This window comes from Ictidomys tridecemlineatus, chromosome 5, assembly GCF_052094955.1.
Source record: "Ictidomys tridecemlineatus isolate mIctTri1 chromosome 5, mIctTri1.hap1, whole genome shotgun sequence".
In the NCBI taxonomy this organism is placed as follows: domain Eukaryota; kingdom Metazoa; phylum Chordata; class Mammalia; order Rodentia; family Sciuridae; genus Ictidomys; species Ictidomys tridecemlineatus.
This window is the reverse complement of record NC_135481.1, coordinates 173,573,675-173,594,142: the sequence shown is the minus strand read 5'-3', so window position 1 is coordinate 173,594,142 and position 20,468 is coordinate 173,573,675. Positions and strand designations below refer to the sequence as shown.

General features: G+C 56.4%; 1 protein-coding gene across 8 annotated transcripts in view; it reads left to right on the top strand.

Moving 5' to 3' along the window:
• The window catches only part of LOC101973207 (tyrosine-protein phosphatase non-receptor type substrate 1), a 42,187-nt gene extending 21,719 nt beyond the window's left edge, over window positions 1-20,468 (top strand). For 3 of the 8 annotated variants that reach the window (XM_078051539.1, XM_078051541.1, XM_078051542.1), the window contains exons 4-9: window positions 3,506-3,823; window positions 4,303-4,635; window positions 6,329-6,436; window positions 9,338-9,362; window positions 15,406-15,457; window positions 17,985-20,468. In XM_078051539.1, the coding sequence (XP_077907665.1) occupies window positions 3,506-3,823; window positions 4,303-4,635; window positions 6,329-6,436; window positions 9,338-9,362; window positions 15,406-15,457; window positions 17,985-18,248 (1,100 nt within the window). In that variant the 3' untranslated portion in view covers window positions 18,249-20,468. The remainder of the gene's footprint in view (window positions 1-3,505; window positions 3,824-4,302; window positions 4,636-6,328; window positions 6,437-9,337; window positions 9,363-15,405; window positions 15,458-17,984) is intronic. The other 5 variants (XM_078051545.1, XM_078051543.1, XM_078051546.1 and 2 more) reach the window with 3 other exon arrangements.

Genomic DNA, 20,468 nt, shown 5'->3' with positions numbered 1-20,468 from the left:
TGCCTTGGGGACCCATCTTCCCAGGCTCTTGGGAGGACACAGGGAGCCTGCCCAGGAACAGACCCACAGGAGCCCGGGGGCTGTGCTCCCCACCTACGTGGTCTTGGATGAGGCATGGCTCTTCTCGAGCCCTTCGTTTCCCTGTCTGAAATGGTCATGACCGTGGCCCCTGCCCAGGGCTCTGTGGAGAGTCGAGGGAATGCTCACCAAGCCCTGGTGGGTGGGTGGGAGGGGTGCTGGGTGATAACTGAGCTGCAGGAGGGCTGGGACAGAGCCCACATGCCTGGACCCCACAGCCCAGCCCAGCCACTGTCCAGTCGGTGACCTCAGACAAGGTGCTCCACACAGGGGGCCTCAGGGTCCTCACCTGTCCATGACACCCCCTCACAGAGCAGGGCTGGCCCTGAAGGACGGAAGTCACCTAATGCCCTTGGATCGGCACATGGCTTGTAGGAAGTATCCCCTCCATGTGAGCCGTCAGGTCTGGCCGTGTGACCTTGAAGGGGTCATGTTCCCCTCTAGGTCCCAAGGGACAAGAGGGTTGGGGCAGCTTGGGGTTGGGTGGCTCCCACCTGGCTGCTCATTGAAATTGCCTGGGAAAATAAAATAAATAAATAAAAATAAAAAAAATTTAAAATCCCAGGCTCCACCTAGAAGTTTTGCTTTGATAAGTCTGACGGGGTCTGGGCATTAGTCTTTAGTTACTCCAGAAGATTCTAATATACAGCCACGGCTTATGACCCCAGAGCCACATGTCCCGAGACCACAGGGGAAAGCTGGAGTGTCATCCTCTGGCAATCCTGGTCCCCCATGCAGGTAGAGCGTGAGGTACCTTTTCGGGTGTGGATGCTTCAGAACAGCATGTGTGGGCTCAGCTCTCGGGTCCGTGGAGGAGCAGGGCCACCTCCCAAGAAGGAGACCCCTGGACCCCTGGAGGGGCCACCAGACACAGCCTGCTCAGGGCCCACCTCAGCGCAGGCCCTCCCCGCTCCGTTCTCCACCGTCTGCCAGCGAGGCCTTGCTCCTAGCCACAACCCTCCCAGCCTCCGTGGCCCAGGGTGTCACTGAGGTCCGTCCCCCTCTCCCCAAGAGTCATGGCTTTCTGTAAAGAGCTCATCTGGAGGAATCGCTGGGATCCTGTCCCTGATTTGAAAGCCACTTCCTCAACCTTGTTTCCTGTTGGGAAAACGGGGGGCATCCTCTGGGGGTGTCTGTCCTCCTCTCAGTCAGGTTCTCCCGACAGCTGCAGGAACAGGACAGAGGCTTCTCCTGGGTCCCCACGTCCTGGCTGCTAAGGAATGAACGTGTGGTCAGAGGGAGTGATGGCAGCAGCCATAGGTGTCGTTTATTAGGCACCTGCAGCATGCCGGCACTGAGTCTTGCCTCTACCTCATCTTACAGGGTGGTGTCCCCTTATTACAGAGGGGACACTGAGGCTCAGCAGATAAGAACAGATACCTGGGCTGGGGTCCGATGCCTTGTGGTAGACCACCCACTGAGCATGTCTAGGCCTGGATCCATCTCCAGCCCCCCAACCAACCAACCAACCTACAAAAAGCCCAGAGATTCTGTAATGAGTCAACCTAAACCAGATGTCATGAGCCCTGCCCTTTGCCTGCTGTGTATCTTTGCCCAGCCACGCCTGTCTCTCAACCTTGTTTCACAAAGGGGCTCACATTCAGACCCCCTTACAAGGTTGGTGAGCACAGATAGAGCAGCCAGCTTCAGAGCTCTCAAAATTTGATGATTGGTGCCCTGTAGCCATAGGGGATCAGTTCTGGGACCCCTGAGGCTACCCAAATCCAAGGGTGCTGAAGACCTTCCTATATAATGATGTGGAATTTGCCTTTAACCTATACTCAGCCTCCTGTATACCTTAAAACATCTCTAGATTACTTACAAAAGCAAATACTATGCAAATAGTTTCATACTGTTTTGTTTAGGAAATCATGACAAGAAGAAGCATGTGCAGTTCAGGCGCCACTTTTAAATCGTGCTCCATCTGCAGTTGGTTGAGTTCAGGGACTGGGAGCCCTCGGGTACGGGAGCTGGTTCTGCCACCTCTCACCTCTTGAGCGACTTCCAGGCTGCTGGTGTCTTGATGACTTAAGTGACACCCTCCTTATTGTGCCCTCAGAATGTCTGGTGAACGTTAGGGGGAAGGTAGACGTTTACATGTACAAATATTTGTGATATTTGCTGCCTGCTGACTGTGCTGGGTGGCGATTAGCAATTTGGAGACGCCACAGGACCCATCTGAGGACCCGTCCACAGGGCACACGCCTCCTTCTGATCCTCTCCCTTGCAAGCCTTCTGCCTGCTCAGCGGGCCTGAGTCTAGGTCTCTTGTAATTAATCAGCGATTAACAACTTAACCCTCTTTAGCCTCCTGAGCACGTGGCGATCTGTTTCCAACCTCAAAGTGACCTAAGAAAGGCCCCAGATTCAGAAAAGCATTTTTTTCCAAGAGCTGGGGAGGAGGCTGAGGCAGGAGAATCATAAGTTCAAAGCCAGCCTCAGTGATTTAGCAAGGCCCCAAGCAACTTGGCAAGACTCTGTCTCTAAATAAAAAAAAAAAAAAAAAAATAGGGCTAGGATATGGCTCAGTGCTAAAGTACCCCTGGGCTCAATCCCTGGTACCAAAAAAAAAAAGGGGGGGGGGAGCGGTGGTGGTGGAGGAAGCATCTCTTTAGCCTCTCCCTTTCAAATTCAGGAGTCAACACAGGTTAGACCACTGGTATATTTTTGGAAAGAATGAAAACATGGAGTTCATTCATAAAAACCTACAGGGAGCTCCCTGGATAGAAAGAAATTCTTGGAGAAAGATAGATCCGCCTGGGTTCTCATCTGAGGCCCATCTCCAGTGTGTGACTCAAAGCAAAATGCTCCCAGGGTCTCCTGTAATCGTCACTGTGGCCCCAGAAGAGGTGCTGACCCCCCATGTCTTAGACTCTGGAACGTGCACACCACACACAGGCCAGGGTGGCCGCAGGGCTCCAGGGCTTACGGTGCTGCTGTGGTGCTGGTTGTCACTGTGTTTACTTCTATAAATGCTTTCCCTAGGTCCCCAAGGTCTCGGGGAGGCCAGTAGGGAATGATCAATACAAAGAGTGACACAGGTCGGCCATTTCCTCCCTGGGCCCAGCCTGGTGGAAATCCCCGCCTGCAGAGGACTTTGACCTCAGACCTGGGATTCCACCTGGTCTTCCCTTCCTCACCGTCTGGCCGGGTCACTGTGTTTGCCACCAAGACAGGAGATAAGAGGCTGAGGACACCCGCTCCTGGCTTTATTAAGAGGATTAACAGATAATGTCCTGTACAGGCTGGGGACCAAGCTCAGCCTTGGCGTGTGCTTCCCAGCATGAGGCCTGGGGTCGATCTCTAACAACGCCAAAAAAATAATTATAATGATGATAATGTCTAGGAAGGGTCTTCACAGTGTCACTCGCTCATGGTCACAGGTGGCCTCCCAATCACCTGACTTGTCTGTCAATGCTCCTCTGCAGCCAGACCTTCTCCCCCCATGGTATCGGGTCCTGGGACCAGGGCCACACCTGGGCAGATGGTGAGCTTCACCTGCAAGTCCCACGGCTTCTCCCCCCGGAACATCACCCTCAAGTGGTTCAAAAATGGGAATGAGCTCTCGCACACCCAGACCAGCGTGCACCCCACGGGAGAAAGTGTGTCCTACAGCGTGTCCAGTACAGCCCAGGTGACCCTGGCCCCTGGGGACGTGCACTCTCAAGTCATCTGTGAGGTGGCCCACATCACCCTACAGGGGAGCCCTCTTCGTGGGACTGCCAACTTGTCTGACACCATCCGAGGTACAGGACCCTGATCCCCACCTCAGCCCACACTGCCCACCCAGCCTGCTGCTCCCCAGGGGCCTTGGCCAGGACCTCAGTGGCCTGGGTTCTAGCTCCCAGCAGTGCTGCCACCTGCCATCACATATGGACTCCTGCCCTGTGTCCAGCATGTGCTGGTGGCTTCATTTCATTGACCATCAGCAACTACCACTGCAGAGCTCCTCCCAGAGCTGAGCCTTGACGTGCAGGAGGTTCCATCTATTTGCTCACTTCCTGCAGGCAGCCTGTCCGCCTCACTCACTTACCCTCAGGGGAGCTGCTGGTCCCTTGGCACCTGTGGGTGGCAGGCCCTGTGGTTAGTGATTCACTCCTGTGCAAACCCCCAGTGTCTGAGCCCCTCTGCATGCCTGGCCCTGTCCCGAGGGAGGCCCTTGCCCTGCTGGGAGGAGCTCAGCATCTGTGCCATAAGGTCACAGCTTCTGCCTGTGCTGTTTCAGTTCCGCCCACCGTGGAGGTCACCCCACAGCCCACCATGGCAGGGAACCAGGTGAACGTCACCTGCCAGGTGAAGCACTTCTACCCCCAGAGCCTACAGGTGACCTGGGTGGAGAATGGAAATGTGTCCAGGACAGAGACAGCCTCAACCCGCTCAGAGAACAAGGACGGGACCTTCAACGTGACGAGCTGGCTGCTGGTCAACTCCTCTGTGCACAGGGAGGACGTGACGTTCACCTGCCGGGTGGAGCACGACGGGCAGCCAGCCACCACCAGGAACTACACCCTGAAGGTCTCTGCCGACCCCGGGAAGCAAAGCCCCGAAAACACCCCTGGTGAGGCCCACATCCCAGCTGATTGAGTGCTTTAAACTTCACCTTGACTCTGTGTGCTGTGACGTGAGAGCAGTGACCCCCCTTCCCCCAGGGCACCCAGAGCCTGGGAACAGCAGCGTCTTAGCTCCCCACACCACACTCTGGGGGTCTCCTCTGTGGGGTTGGGCACACATCTCATGGGGCCTTCAAACAGGGACACTAAGGAGGAAGGCAGGACGGGGGATGGGCCTGTCCTGGCCGCCGCCACTTGCCTTCTTCACCTGACACTTGTCACGTCCTCACGGCCGCCTCCCTCCTCTCTTTCTGACCTCAGCCTGGTGTCCCCAGCACTCCTGCTGCTGGCAGTGGGGTGGGAGGCTCTGGGGATTCTTTCATCTTGGCTCAAGGAAAACCAGAGCTGCCAAGACCACTGTTGTACCTACTGTGTCCCATGTGTCCCATTCTGTGCGACCGTCTCTCAGGGACCCTTTCTGGGCCAAGGGCATGCTCATTTAGCATGAAGGTGACGCATCCATTCCACCAGGTTGGGAGACCCAGGCACGGGTTGTCCGCCCCCCTCCGTTGTGTTGCGAATTCTTACTTGAAAATAGCCGCATCTTGTTGTCCTCTAGTGCCACTGTGGAGTGATGATCTGTCGTCACCTTGGCTGACAGTTTGTACACAGCAGAACCTTTGGACAGATGAGAACGGAGGCCACTTCTTTGTGCTTCCTTCAGGGAAGCCCCAAGAGAGCCTCAGTGCTGTGTCATGGTGTCCCTTTGATTGTACCGAAGCCCGGTTTTCATAGGATGTGCAATACAGGGTGTGTGGATTTGTCCCAGGCTTGCTGTGGGACCTTGAGCAAGTCAGTGCCTGACTCTGAGCCTCTGCTTGCGAAGGGCCATGTTGAAGGAGATGAGCTTCGTGCCCCCCCTCAGCTCTGATTCTCGGTGGGTAGGGACTGTGACTGTTTTATTCAGCATTGTAGCTTCAGGGCACATAATAGGAACTCAATTAATTGTTGGAGAGAGGTTGGAAGAGTTGGTGTTGAACAGTGGCAGTGGAATTTATTATCATCCCAAGAAGAAGGCAGCAGGGGGAAGAGGTTCACCTGACCTGCCCAAGGTCGTGTAACTGGTTAGGGACATTGACTTGAACCCACGTTTCTATGACTTGGAGCCTGGGATCTCCTACCTGTGCCCTGGGCCCCTCAAGCCTCTGCTTCTGACTCAGGTGCCCCGATTCACAGCTCGTAGGCTGTGGGGCCCAGGGCCGGGGCGCAGATGGGTGGTCAGCCCCTGGGCTCTCACGGAGTCCCGCAGCCAGTGGGCACACAGCCGCTCCACAGTGTCCCTCTCCCCCAGCGCCTTCTGCCACTAGCGGCTGACTCACAGTCTCAGATGGACGGGTGGCTCCTCTGTGGTTCGGCTCCAGATGAGAAGGAACGTGTTCTGTTCCCGGGAGGGAGATGCTGCCCACACCCTGCAGCTGGGCTCTGCAGTCCCCTACCCCGGGCCCTCAGCCTGGTGTTTGCTCCTGGTGACCCCCAGGGGCAACTGTGCCCCGACCCCTGTGCCCACGTGACTGCGAGGCTCGCCCGGCCCAGCCAGCTGTTCTGTTAGCAGCGCCGCCTCACTGTGCAGAGGGGCCGTGGGTTTGGGTTTTTCTGTTTTCCATCTGCATAAGTGAAGCCTGTCTTCTGTGTGGTCCTCAGACAAGTCTGCCAATTGGAACATCTTCATCGTGGTGGGCGTGGTGTGTGCCTTGCTGGTGGTCCTGCTGATGGCGGCCCTCTACCTCCTCCGCATCAAACAGAAGAAAGGTGGGTGGCTCCCCTTCTCCTCCCTCAGAATCTGCCCCTGGGCTTGTCCTCCCCGGACACGCGGTGCCTTGGGCACGGGTGGTGGGGGTCCAGAAGTGGCCACACCAGGGCGGCTGGGGCAGCTGCTCCAGGCTGGTGGAGTCTGGGAGGGTCCCTGGTGGCCTGCCCCTCATGGTGGCAAAATGATGGTCATTGCCCTGAATTTCGTTCCTCCCAGGTCCACTCCTGAGGCAGGAAACAGATTGCTGCCAGGGGTAGCAAGAGGGGCCCTGGGACCTCCCCTTGCCAGTCTCAGGGGGGAAGAGGCTTTCCCAGGAGCTGCGGCCAGACTCCCTCTCTCCTCCCGTGCATCCAGGTCACATGCCCAGCGCAGGCCGTGGGGAAGGGAGGGGGTTAGCACAGCCAGTACCTCCGAGGTGGGGGTGGGGGGCTACATGTAGGATGTTAGGGCACTATGGACACACAGTGCTCCTCAGGGTGACCCCAGAAACGTGGGTGTCCTCCCTAGAAGCCCCACCCTCCATGGCACTGTGCATGAGGCTGGGGCTGGGACAGGCCTCGGCTTTGAAGTCAGGCCAACCAGGGTTCTTGATGCCTCTTTTGTACTCTATAAACAATCAGCTCTGCCTCCACGAGCCTCCGTTTTGTAGCCTCATCTATAAAATGGCTTTATCGAGCCCCGTGCGGTGGTCACACCCATAATCCCAGCGGCTCGGGAGTCTGGGGCAGGAGGATGGCAAGTTCAAAGCCAGACTCCACAAAAGCGAGGCCCTAAGCAACCCAGGGAGACCCTGTCTCTAAATAAAATACAACATAGGGCTGGGGTGTGGCTCAGCGGCCTAGTGCCCCTGGGTCAATCCCCGGTACCCACCCCCACCCCCGCAAAACAAAATGGCTTTAGCAGCGCCTGCCTTGGAGGATAGATCTGGAGCCCAAGTCAGCTCCCAGGAAGTGTCGAGTCTGGCATGTTCTGGGACCTTAGCGCGCACTTCCTCAGCCACGCTCAGAGGAGCCAGTTTGAAGCTGGTATTTCCGAAACCTTTTTTACTGCAAGCGACAGAAATAACATTTCACATCTCGGCCCAACACACCCCTTTAGATAAAATTGAAACTCTGGTATTTTCTTTTTGGTCATACTCTGTTCTTTTCTGTTTAAAGTGGCTGGCTGTGACCCACCACGAGCCACAGGCGGCAAAGTGACAGGCGCTGTCCCGAGCTGCCCTCCTGTGTCGGGGCGCCTGGCTCAGCCAGCACGGGCGTGTCCTGGGTAGTCAGGATCCCCTTTCTGTCCCTCCTGGGCTGGCAGGAGTCTGCCTGAGACGCAGACCAAGCCCCACGCTCCAATTCAGGAGGGTGGGGTAGGCCTTGCCTCTCCAGAGAGTAAGGGGGTCCCCGGCACCTGCCCCATGATGGCCTCCCTACAGTTCCTGGGGAGCCCTCCACTTGTTCACCCAAAGGGGACAGAACGTTGTGGTGGCCTTCAGTGAAGTCCCAGCTGTCCCTTCCAAGACTGCGTCTGGCATTAGGCAGGGCTCCTGGCTCATGAGCTTGTCACTATGGGGTAGGATCAGTGGCCCCTTATTAGGGATCTGAAGAGAGGTCGACACCCAGGAAGCCCCTCAGCTGCTGAGTGGTGGGGTCTCTACACAGAGCCCAGCTCCCAGACCAGGCTGCAGGGACCTGTGTCCCACTGGGCCACTCCCACACGCTCCACACTGATTCCGGGGCTTGGCATGTAGTGACACGGTCAGTCCCCGCCACAGGCCTCAGCCCAGGTTTTGCAACCCATTTTACAGGTGAGGAAACTGAGGCCTGGGTGAGTTAGAAAGCTTGCTCAGGAGCTCCCAGCCGGCAGGTGGGGCCAGGATTCAAAGGCAGGGACCAATTAGTGCCCACTCTGCACACTGCCTCCTCGCACCCCAAGGAGATGTCCCTCCTCCCCTCCTTGGGCCCTGGAGATGTCCCCTCCTCGACCTCAGTACCCTCTGCGTAATGTCCCCTTGTCAGCTCCACCACTGGCCAGCTGCGTGAGCCTGGGAAGTCACCCAGTCTCGCAGGTGGAGAAGGAGGGTGATTGGCACCCCGTCACTAGATTCTCAGAGACGACACGTGCCCCAGCTTGACCCTCCGCCTCCATTCAGGCCTCAGCCGCTGAGCCCCCACCAGGTGCTGGCTGCCCCAACCACCCAGCCCCTGCCCAGGCACCAGGCCCCGTGAACCTGGCAGCAGGGATTCCTGCCTGCGGCGGCCTCTGCCTGTCCAAGTACAGCGCAGAGCACACTCAAGTGCACACGTTGCTTCTTAATTACAATTTTGCAGCAAAATTGGAGTCCAATGGCTGCTCAGCCCCGAGGCCTGTCTGTGGGAGGCCCCATATCACAGGCTGAAAACCTCTGAACCAGACAGACAGATGGGACGCTGTCTTTCTTGGAAAGAGGTGATATGTAAATAAATGGATGCACAGCACTGCCCTGTGAGCTTTAGAAGCTCAGAGAGGGAAAGTGACCCACCTAGGGTCACACGGCAGGTAGGTGAGTGGCAGACCTGGCTTCACACTGCTCCTCAGCCGCTCTCCAGGACCTAAGTGGGACCCAGTTCGATAGAGGGTCCCATGAGGTTTCCATTTGCACGGGGGTGAGGCCCTAAGAGGGAGGCAGGTGGCTTCTCCTGGAAGGGGGAAGCCAGGAAGGCCTAGCTTAGTCCTCGGCTTCTAGGAAGATGATGGACCACCCACGGGGGAGGTGGCCATGGGGACTTCCCGTGGTCCCCAGGATGTGATGGAGATAATTACCTTACACATCCCTGGAGCAAACCTTTGCTTAAAAAAAAAAAAAAAAAAAAAATGTTGCCAGAGGTGGTGGTGTTTCCAGGGGACTCACTGCTTCTCCTTTTCTCTTTCAGCCAAGGGGTCCACTTCTTCCACAAGGTGAGTGCGTCCTTGGGCCCGACGCCATTGCAGTTCTCTCTGGGTGGCTTGGCGATCGCGGGCCGTCCTCACTGGCCCCTCGGTTCCCCTCTCTCTTGTAAGCGGGTGGCTCCAGGTCTGTGTTTAATTCTGGTCTCAGATACAGGGGTTTGGTGCACAGTGACACTGATTTCTCACCTCTGTCCCCAGACAGCGTGGCCCTGATCTAATCCCCTGCAGAGTGACAGAAATTCCAAGTCCCTGAATGTCACAGTGTCCTGCACACACCGCTGGCCTCTCCCTCCCCAGATCCCAGTTCTATACCTGCCTTCTCCTTCGTTAATGAAGATGTGCTGTGTACTTTGGGTGCCAGGGTGGACGCCGGGCAGGGGCTCAGGTCTCCTCACAGAGGGAACGTTAGCTTATTGATTGACACTTGCAGGGACTTGTCAGACCCCTGGTATGTGCAGCTCTGCTGTGGGTGAGCAAGAAGGAGCCCCGACCTTCATGGGGCTCAGCCTTGGCAAGGGATGCAGGCAAAGCATGCAAGTGAAGTGATCTAGAACATTCTGCCAGGTGGTGACAACTCTGGTACAGCCAAGGGGTGGAGGATCACGGTGGGGGGCTGTCTCAGGCTGAAGGGGCACCTCTGCAGAGGCTATGTGAGCAGAAACCCGCAGCTGGGAGCTGAGACCAAGATCAGGGGCTAGGCAAGAGAGCAGTTAGGGCCAGAGCCTGGGGAGGGAAGTGGCTGGGATGGAAGGAAGGAGGGGAGGCAGGGATGGGGTCAGGGGACGCAGGCCTCCTCTTAGCAGAGGCCCATGTGGCAGGACGTGCTGCAGAGCTGGGCCAAAAAGACTAGTCAGCATCCAGGAAGGCCCTGGGAGTCATCGCCAGCAGAGCAGGGACCACATTCCACAGCGTCCCCTGGGCATGCCGCCGTGTGGAAACAGGTAGACATCTACGTTGGACACGAGAAACAAAACTGTAAACAGATTTGAATTGTTTCAGGTCAGGTTTTGCCACCAACTGGGTTGTGCAGATCTTCCATTCCTTTTTTCTAGAGCTTTCTGGACTTCAGAACTGCTCAGCAAGAACTCAGGATCTAGGGTGGAGGCCAGTGGCCTCGAGTCTGGGCTCCTAGAAGGATTCAGGGTTTTACTCCCAGTGGGAGAATGAGCCCTAGGAAGGATGGGGTCTGGCTTTTGCTTTAAGAGCATCAGGCTGACTGCAGGTGGGAATCTGGCTGTGAGGTGAGGGTGGAGGCGGGGAGGCTGGTGAGGAGGCTACTGCAAGGGACCAAGCAGATGATGGGGGCCCAGACCTGAGCGGCGGGTGGGCTGAGAAATGGTCAGTTTCTAGACATAGTTTGAAGGGAGGGCAGAGAACATGCTGATGGATTGTACGTAGAGTCAAGGACAGCTGCAAGGTTGGGGGCAATGAAGCGCTGTGTCCTGAGAGGGGGGGTCATGTGTGGTGATGGAGGAACTACTGGGCTCTGTGGTTGCGCATAGTAGGAGCATCTCACCTGCCCAGAGGGACACTGGGCAGCTTCTTGGGCCGTTCTCCTGTGCAGAATGGAAAGTCCTTGGGTAAAGCCATGCCTCCTGCCTCCATGGGCACTTCCTGGGCTGAGCCTGTCCAGCCTCCCAGCCTCCCCGCAAACACTCAGAGCCCTCCTGACCTCCCAGGGAGTACTGTCCTGGTGCCCTGTCTTTGCCTGTCCCGTCCACACACCAGGCACGCTCTTGTCCAGGAGCCAGACTCATCCCCATCCTCTGCTGAGAGACCATCAGTGTCCCCCATGTCCCTCAAGATAAAGTCCCGAGGCTCTGGAGGCCTCATGGCCTGGCCGCAGCTGGTGTGGACGGTGTCACTTCTCCACCCCACCAGGCCTCACACTGAATGGCTGAACCACACTGCCCCCTTCCTGCCACACACAGGCCCCTCGCTGTCCTCCTGGCCTCTGTGCACTGGCCTCCCCTGGGTGGACCCCCACACGTACCACCCAGGGTCTCCACAGCGCTGGGGGCAGAGGCACCTGTGAGCTCTGCAGACCACTCCTGGAGGAGCTAAAGCCACCCCTGCCTCCACCTGGTCACCTCCCACTCTTCCTCCTGAGCTCAGCAAGGACATGACGATCTACCTACTTAAGGGGCTTCCTATGGCCTCCTGTGCCCTGGCACTGACACCCTCGTGTGTTCCAGGTGTCTCTGTGCCCATTTACAACCCACCTCTCTCGAGGGCAGGGACCGTGCCCCTCATGTTCACAGATAATAGCTTCTGAACTCGGCACTGTCCCTGGAAGGGGGCAGGCACCCGGTAGAGGTTTGTTGAGTGACTGAATGAGCGTTGTCCCTAACCCCTGCCATGCCCAGAGCTCTTCTCTCACCAAATCCCGGGACCCCTGCTCTCCCTTCTGTTTTGCTTTGTTATTGGCCTGACTTTTCACCTGACTCACCTTCCCAGTTGCACAAGAGGTTCTGGAAGCAAAGAACAGTGAGAGTGTCCATGACAATGACAGTGACAGTCACAGCTGCCATTAACTGAGCATTTATGGCCTCCTGTGCACCCATCCGTCCCTTTCCATCCTTGATCCCACTCGGTGGTTTTAATGTTTGCAAAAGCCCTATGATTGTTCCCCAGTCCCGTCACAGGACAGGGGTTCCCAGGATCCAGGCTGTGGCGGACTCCTGGGGAGTCCTGTTCAGACTCACTGCACCCCGAGTCTGTTCAGGGTTCCTACCCAGCCAGCGCTGTTCTCCCCGAGCCACACTCTGAGAACCCCGATTCTAGAGGGTTGTTATCGTCCTGGTCCTCGGGTCCAGGCACCTGAGGCTCAGAGAAGTCATGTGACATTCCCTGGGTCCTGCCACTCATAAGTGCGGGCCCTGTGACCCCAGCCCTGATGGCGGGCGCTCCTCCTCTCTGCTAGCCAACCGCTTTCTGCCTGTTTCTTATTTTTCCAGCCTGAGCCTCCGGAGGAGCCGAGGCGTCACTCCTCCCTTATCTCCCTTATCTCCAGTGAGTGAGCCGGGAGGGTGCTTCCAGGGCAGAGGCCGCTGGCTCTGGCCGCAGCTGGCGGGGGTCAGCACCACTCCAGGGACAGGGTGCAGGAGGCTGCCACTCCGAGCTCAGAGAGCCTTCAGCTGGTGCCTGGGGAGGAACCAGCTGGCCCTAAAGCCCCCCCCCCAGCCCCGGGCTAGGAATGCCCAGGCAGAGAGTGGCTCCTGTCATCCTCCCGGCTCAGGAGAAGTGAGTCTCTGCTCCCTTAATTGGGCACTGGGGTCCGTTCAGTCGGCCATTTGCTCACTCGTCAGACGTTGGCTGCGTTTATTCTTGGGATATTTAGGGCTTTCCCGAGTCTTTCCCGAGTCTTTCATTGATTCATGCCCGAGCTGGGGCATCGCAAAGGAAAGCAGAAAAGGGACGAAGCTGGGCCTGTGGCACTGAGGGTCCGCGAGAGAAGAGCTCATTCATTCATTCAACAAACATCTAGGGAGGGCAGCCACAGGCCAGCCCAGGACAAGGCTGGGGCCTCCCAGGTGAACAGGACAGACCTCGTCCCTCCCCGTGTAGAGCTCCTGGCCTCTTGGGGACAGCTTACCCGACAAGCTGGAGGCTTAATGATGTCTGCAGGGGCCTGCGAATAAGGGAAGGGATGGGGCAGACAGAGAGCCGGCCCAGGGCTCCAAGGCAGGGGCGCACAACACAAGCTCAGGGCGTGGAGGCCAGAGTCGTGAGGGTGGGAGAGGTGAGACCGAGGCGGTCAGCAGGGCAGACCACACAGCGCCTCTCCAGCCCGCATAGAGAGGGATCGCACCGTGTGGCGAGAGGAGTGAGCGCTCCGGGCAGAAAAATAATGTGGCATCTTTTATGCATTTTAAGTGTGGAGAATGCTGGTCACAGTGGCTCAGGCCTGCAGTCCCAGAGACGTGGGAGCTGAGGCAGGAGGATTGCAAGTTGGAGGCCAGCTGAGCCAACTTAGCAAGACCCTGTCTTAAAATAAAAAATAAAAAGGGTTGGGAGGTGGGTGAGCGTCCCTGGGTTCAATGCCCTGTACCAAAAGAAAAAAAAGAAAGAAAGGAAAGAAAGAGAGAATGTGTAGAATGGAGGCAGAGAGGCCAGAAAGGAGGCTTGTTTAGGAATTTAGAGAAGAGAGCTGAGAGAGGGAGATGACAGAATGGCTGAAAAAAAATTTTTTTTTTTTAATGGAGCTGACCAGCCTTGCAGGAATCAGATGGCAATTTCTCTTTCTTGTACAAGAAGAGAGAAGAATCAAGGATGACTCCCACTTTAGCCTGACTCAGGATGAGTTAGTGCCATTCACTGAGATAGAAAGACCAGAAAAAAAGTGGATAATTGGTTATAATCTGAAATACAGCTATGAAAGAGAAAAGCTTGAGGTTCTGATATGGAATTTGAGAGATTCAGTGAAGGTCCCCCCCCTGAAAAGACTGTTGAATATAGGATTTGAGGGAAGAGTTGGAGAGAGGCCCATGAAGAGGCAGGAGGGCTGTGCGTGCAGAGGTCCTGGGGCACTCCGGCCAGCGTTCATTCCAGTTTGGTTGTTGGGCGCCTGTGCCCATACAGCATGACAGAGCAACGGAAAGCAGAGGTGAAAATATGCAAGGAGGTCTGAGATTGTCACAGAGGGCCACCCACCATCCCAGCATGGTCAGCAAATCCTTCCCAAGGAGGTGACACCAGAGTTAAGTTTTGAAGGATGCTTGAAAGTTCACCAAGAGAAAAAGCGTGACGGGGTCATTCAAGGCTGTTGTTGAAGCAGAAAACACAAAGCTCCGAGTAGCCAGCATGAAATACTTGGTGGGTGGCTCGTGAGTAAATGAGCGCGGGGGAGTGGAGGAGCTGGGAGCCAGGCTGCCTGGGATGCTGAGCAGGGCGAGGAGTTGGACTCCAACCAGACAGGCAGCGGGGAGCGGCAGGGGGCTGGAAACCAGGGGGTGGGGGAAGATCTGCATGATCTCCCCCACCAGACGCGTCCCCAATCCTGGAGGGCTGTTCCTGTGGCACGTGGGACATATCATGCCCCAGAACTGCCTTCTGAGCCAAGCACTCATGCCAAATCCATTAATAACCCGGCTGCCAAGTGCCATTGCTCACTTCTGACACTATACAGGCGACCGTCCCAACCCAGAGTCACCGGCCTGAGAACTTAACACGACTCCTATGGAGCCAGCAGCTCCATGTGCACATCACCTTGACCGTGTCCCCTGTGCACTGAGCCGCAGCCTCCAATGGCCGAAACCAAGGGCTTTTTTGATGAACCCAGGCATCTTGGTCTTTCTCTTTTCATTGTTTAGCCGTAATATATAGGTACTCCTAATACAGAGCATTTGGGAAATATGGGAAACCTAATACCCCCACAAAGACCACTGCGGTTGGCATTTGCCCCCCATTATCATCCACGCGTTTTCCACCATTGAGATCATTCCACAGAGATTTGCCTTTTCGGTTATCACTTTAATCATTTGTAACTTTAAAAAAGTATCTTCTCATGAACCTTTTAAACCTTAATCTCTACGTTCACCCTAATTTCCTAAACGGGTCTGGACGGACAGAGCCCAGAGAGATAAACCTCCCTCCCTCCACCCTGCCTGGGACAAACGGACAGGAAGTGCTTTGTATATGGAATTTCCCCCCAAAAGTCAAGAGATGGAGACCCCATCCAGGCCCTCCCCCTCCCCCCCGTGGCTGTCCTTCCAGGGTCCTAGCTCGCCTCCCCCACCCGCAGCCTGTGAAGCACCATGCCTTCCCTGCCCAGTGCATCTTCTGGGTATTATCATCTTTAAAGATCCCTGCCCACAGACGTTGAAAAAAAAAAAAAAAAAAAGCAAATGGCAGAGCATTGTTGCCACATCCTTGTTAGTGAGAGATGGCCCCCTTGTCCAAACATTTGATAAGCAGTTGTATTTCTGCTGTGACTCATTCATCCCTGTCCTCTACCCATATAGGAAGTGGGACTGAAATGTTATTCTTATCGATTTGCATAAGCACTTGAGATAGTGCGGTATTTATATCTGTGTGTCTCTTTCCATTTTAGGTTGCATGAGCCCGAGAAGAACGCCAGGGATATAACCCAGGTACAGTCCTTGGTGAGCCGCCCTTCCTGGGAAACTCAGGGTGTGATTTCCTTGCTTCAGCCTGAGTTGCAGATCCGGTTCTAAATTAAGACTCTGTCCCCCCTACCCCACCCCCCCCCCCCCCCCCCCGGAGGGAGGCGGAGGGGAGAGGATCTGTGCATTCCTGATTTCCCCGTGTCCTCTGCGGGCTCCTCCTCGCTGATCCAGCCAGGAGACTCTGATGTCACCTTGCTTCATGGTACCACTCCAGTGGGGCGCCAGGCACCATGTGTGCTGGGTGGCCTGGTGCCCTGGGGTCGGGCTGTAGCCCTGCATTTGCTCAAGGCAGTCCCCCCACCAGGAGCACCATCCCCATCAGCCCGCTCCCACCTGGGGTAAAGCACTGGCGGCCCTCTCTAGCTTTTGCTGCTGGAAAGACCCTTTTGTCATGAATTTCCTCCCGCGGGCACCTCCCTAGACCTGGCAGTCCCCCTCAACATCACTAAGGAGACTTCTTAGGCAACGTGATTGGCCTGTTTCTGAGCAAACGAGATGGGCCTATTTCCAGCTGACCTCGTCAGACCTGGGAGGCAGGGGCCCCTCAGCACCTGGTAATGCGGCAGGCCCTGCTCTGAGCCCGGTAAAGGAGCATCACCCATCCTTGACATTTCCTGGGCGATTGGCATCATTTAGACATAATGTGTTGACGAGGTCGGGCTGGGGGGAGGCTGAACACCTCAGCCTGCCCTCCTGACCCGCTTCGGCCCCCACAGCCCTGGGCATGAGATTGGGTGGGAACTGGAAGAGACAGAACCATGTCCAGTCGTGGCCTTCTCCCCAGTCTGGACTTCTCCCTGGAACCTTCTGGGGAAAGGACGATGGTGAGAAGAATTAGTCATGGAAACCTGTAGAAATCACCCTCAAAGACTTAATGAGCACAGCTTCGTGCCAGGCCCTGGGCAGTAAGCAGGGCAGTCACGACCCTGCTCTAGCCGAGCTGGCAGACCTGAGCCTCGGGCCCTGAGGCTGGGCACCAGCTCTTGCTGGGGAAGGACTCTGGCTGTCCCTGTGGGTTTCGCTGACAGCAGCTGGGGAGCACCTGCAGGGCTCAGGATGGAGGGAACCTGGTGAAGGAGGGCCACAGCCCGAGAGCCAGCAGACCCTGCCCGCTGGGTGACTGCCAGATCATCAGGCCCGCTTAGGTTTCAGTTTCCTCGCCTGGGAAAGGGCCGGGTGAGGCCTCGGGAGGGGATATGTGGGAGTGGGTGGTGTCCAGAAGCCTAGGATTGAGATCAGCAGCTGCTGGGCGCAGGCAGAGCAGGCTCTAGTTCACGGGGAGACATTTTAAGGCGCGATGGCCTGTGGTGAGACGAACGTGGGAGGTGTGCGGCTTTGCGAGTGGCTGGCGTGTGTTGGCGGTAAGCGATCGCAGGTGCCAGGCTCGGTTCTGAACGCTTGCCTGGATGCATCTGCTCGATCCCCACGACAGCCCTGGTGAGAGGCACGATGATGATCCCTGCTTCACAGATGGGGAGACTGAGGCCCGGAGAGATTAAAGGATCTGCCAAAAGTCGCTTAGCTTGAAAAGGCAGAACCAGGATTCAGACCCAGGCCTTCTGACTCCAGAACCTTTACAACGCCCACAGCTGATGATCTCACTCCCTCACCGCTGCTGTTCTGTCTCTCAGCTCCGGCTGTACCCAGAGTGAGGGTGAAATGATTGCCATCCATTGTTCGCCCTTCCCTCCCTCCCTCCATCCATCCATCCATCCATCCATCCACTCATTAATCCATTTGTTCATCCATCATCCATTCATCTCTCTATTCACCCGTTCATTTATCCATCCATCCATCAATCCATTCATCCGTGCATTCACTAATCTGTTTATCCATCCATTAATCCATCTTTCCACCTATTCATCCATCCATCCATCCATCCATCCATCCATCCACCCATCAATCCATTCATCCATGCATTCACTCATCCATTTATTCATCCATCTACCTAAACATCCATCTATCCACTTACCTATCCCTCCATCTATCCATCCATCCACCCACCTCTCCATCCACCCATCCATCCATCCATCCATCCATGCATCCATGCATCCATGCACTCATGTCTTCAACATGAATTGAGCCTCTCCTGTGCCAGCCTTGGTGCCCGTATCAACAAAAGTCCAATGAACATTTGCCAAATAAACACATGAATGAATATGAGTATCCCTTCCCATATGGGGACATCAGATCTATTCAGGCCCCAAGCCGACCCTGTCCTTGGCAGTGGGTACTGTGATGGGAAGCAGGAGAAGGAGCCTGGGCCCAGCCAGGGGCATGGAGGGCAAGGAAGCATCTTAGGATAGAGTCACGCTTGAGCTGAAATAGACTTGGTGGATTTGTGACGAGGAAAAGGAGGGGTGACGTGAGAAGAGGGGTGAGAACCACCGGTGGTTCCAGCTGGGAGGAGGGGACAATGAAGGAGGACTGTGGGGGGACTGTGCCCAGTTGGTGGTTGAGCAGGCTGGATGCTCCAGAATGACCTTCTCTCCGTGCCTTTTAGATCCAGGACACAAATGACATCAACGACATCACCTATGCCGACCTGAACCTGCCCAAGGAGAAGAAGCCTGCCCCGCGGGCCGCCGAGCCCAACAACCACACAGAGTACGCCAGCATCGAGACTAGCCCGCCCTCCAGGCCGGAGGACACCCTCACCTACGCCGACCTGGACATGGTCCACCTCAACCGGGGCCCCAAGCAGCCAGCCCCCAAGCCCGAGCCGTCCTTCTCGGAGTACGCCAGCGTCCAGGTCCAAAGGAAGTGAACAGACTGTGCTTGGCTCTAGGGGCCTGTGCCCACGAGCTTTCTTGTCCCCCATGGAGTGGTCCGTGTGGAGGACAGCCAGCCCCGTCCCGGGACGGCTGGGTGGCGTCGGTCCCAGGACCAGGAGTGAGGGTGGCTCCCGTCTGCCCAGCCCCCTCGGCTCTCCAGCGTTTCCAGGGCAGCCACGGCCCCCACACCCTGCACCCCGTCTGGAGGACTGACGTTGCCGAACCAACTGGAGAACCCATCGGCGCCACCGCTGGGGACCAAGAACTGTTGTGCCTCTGACCGTCACTCACGGGTCTGGGTCGTGGTCTTAGAGACCCTGGCTGCCTCCTTGACGCCCCAGATCCTGCTCTTCCAGGATGAGGAGGACAAGACCCCCCACCTTCTCTTACCACCTCCACCCAACTGGGGCTTCTGGGAAATCTTTTCCCTGTAGATCCAACTGCCCCCCTCCATGGAAAAAGCTGGAAAAAAAATAAAACTGAGACCCGAGTCCTGAGACTCGGAGGTTGCTGCCGACAGTCCTGGCCTCGCCCGCTCCGGGTCCATGTGCCACTCTGGAGCATCTGCCAGCCCCACGGGGCACTGGGCGCGGCCCGCCTCTCCTCTCAGCCCCCAGCTTGCTTCCCCCCCGGCAGCACTAACCCAGCAGCCTCGCCCCGGGGACGCCTGTAAATTATTGAGAAATGTGAACCGTGCAATCTTGAAGCCGAGGTGTTAGAAAACTTGATCTGTGGTGTTTCGTTTTGTTTGTTTTCTTTTTTTTTTCTTCTTCTTCTTCTTCTTCTTAAAACAACAGCAGCGTTCTCTTGGCTCTTTGTCATGTGTTGAAGTTCACGGTTGGGTCTTGTGAAGTCTGAGGTTTCACAGTGTGTTGTCCTGGAGGGAATTTTCTTACAGCAGAAAACTGAATCCTTCCAAGTCCCAGAGCCCCGAGGACCTGGAAGAAGGATCCATCCGGCTGCTCTGTGGAGACACGTAGCCTTCTCTCCGGGACTCACTGGACCGCGTCCTCAGCTGGGCCACCCGACGGGGTCTGTTCCCTCCGAGGCCCCACGGTGGTAAGTGCTGACCCGTCCAGACCCGATGCCTCAGTCTGCTCTTCCATAGAGTGGGAAGAGGGACGATGACACCCCTCCCCACCATCTCTCACAAGCACTTTAGGGACAGGCACGGGGGGGACACTGAGCCAGGCTGTTGGCCTCACCCCCTTAGCCATCGCCCCCTCCCCATCCGGCTCTCAGAACTCATTCCTACAAGGAAGAAGCTTCCATTTCTGCTCATGAACGCCATTGGGATCAGACTGGAATAGATCCTGGTCACTTCCGGGCAGCCCAGCTCTGAGCCAGGGCAGACCCCTGCCAGTCCCCCGCCCTCTGGTTCAGGAAGTCGGGCAGAGGCTGTGACCCAGTCACCCTCTGACTGCCACTCTTCTAGCTGGGTGCCTGGCTGGGCCCAGGAGCGTAGGTCACAACCCTGGTTATTCAGTTTTCACATGTGGCTTGTAGACTTGAGAAACGAATGTCCCTGATCCCCTGAGCTGTGGGAAGCCCATGGCACACACTTGGCTGTCTGAGCCAGATGCTGAGCCCGCCTGCCCGCCCGTTTCTGCAGGTGCAACACACAGGTGAGACCCGGGGGCTCAGCGCAGACCCGGCTCTCCGCGGCCGGTGACTGGTGTTTTACACACTGGCATCTGGAAGTTTGCTGAGCCAACGGGCCACAAGGGCAGCCTTGGCCTGACAAGCCAGCTCCTCGGTGACATCTGGGAGCCACAGTGGCCCGGTCACCTGCTCTGGCTGTTTCTCAATTCCAAAGGGTGGGCTTGTTACCCTCCGCGTCCCTCTGCTCTGCCCAGAGACAGCACACGTGTGCACACACGCACGCACAGACACACACAGGATTTTTAAAAGAATGTTTTCTTGGTGCCATTTAAATTTTTGTTTTACTTTAATTTTGGGAGGGGGAAATAGGGAATGAGGCCAAGGAAGACTGTGGTTCAGTTTCAGCCGGGCAGCCTGGAGAGTCCCCGTACCTTGTGTATGGAACCCCAGGAAAAGGAAGAGGTTGAAATAAACCTGCGGAAGGAGCGTGGTTTCGGGAGTTTATTTTCAGACTGTTGGGAAGGAAACAGGCCCCGTTTTGTATATAGTTGCAACTTAAACTTTTTGGCTTGCAAAATATTTTTGTAATAAAGATTTCTGGGTAACAATGA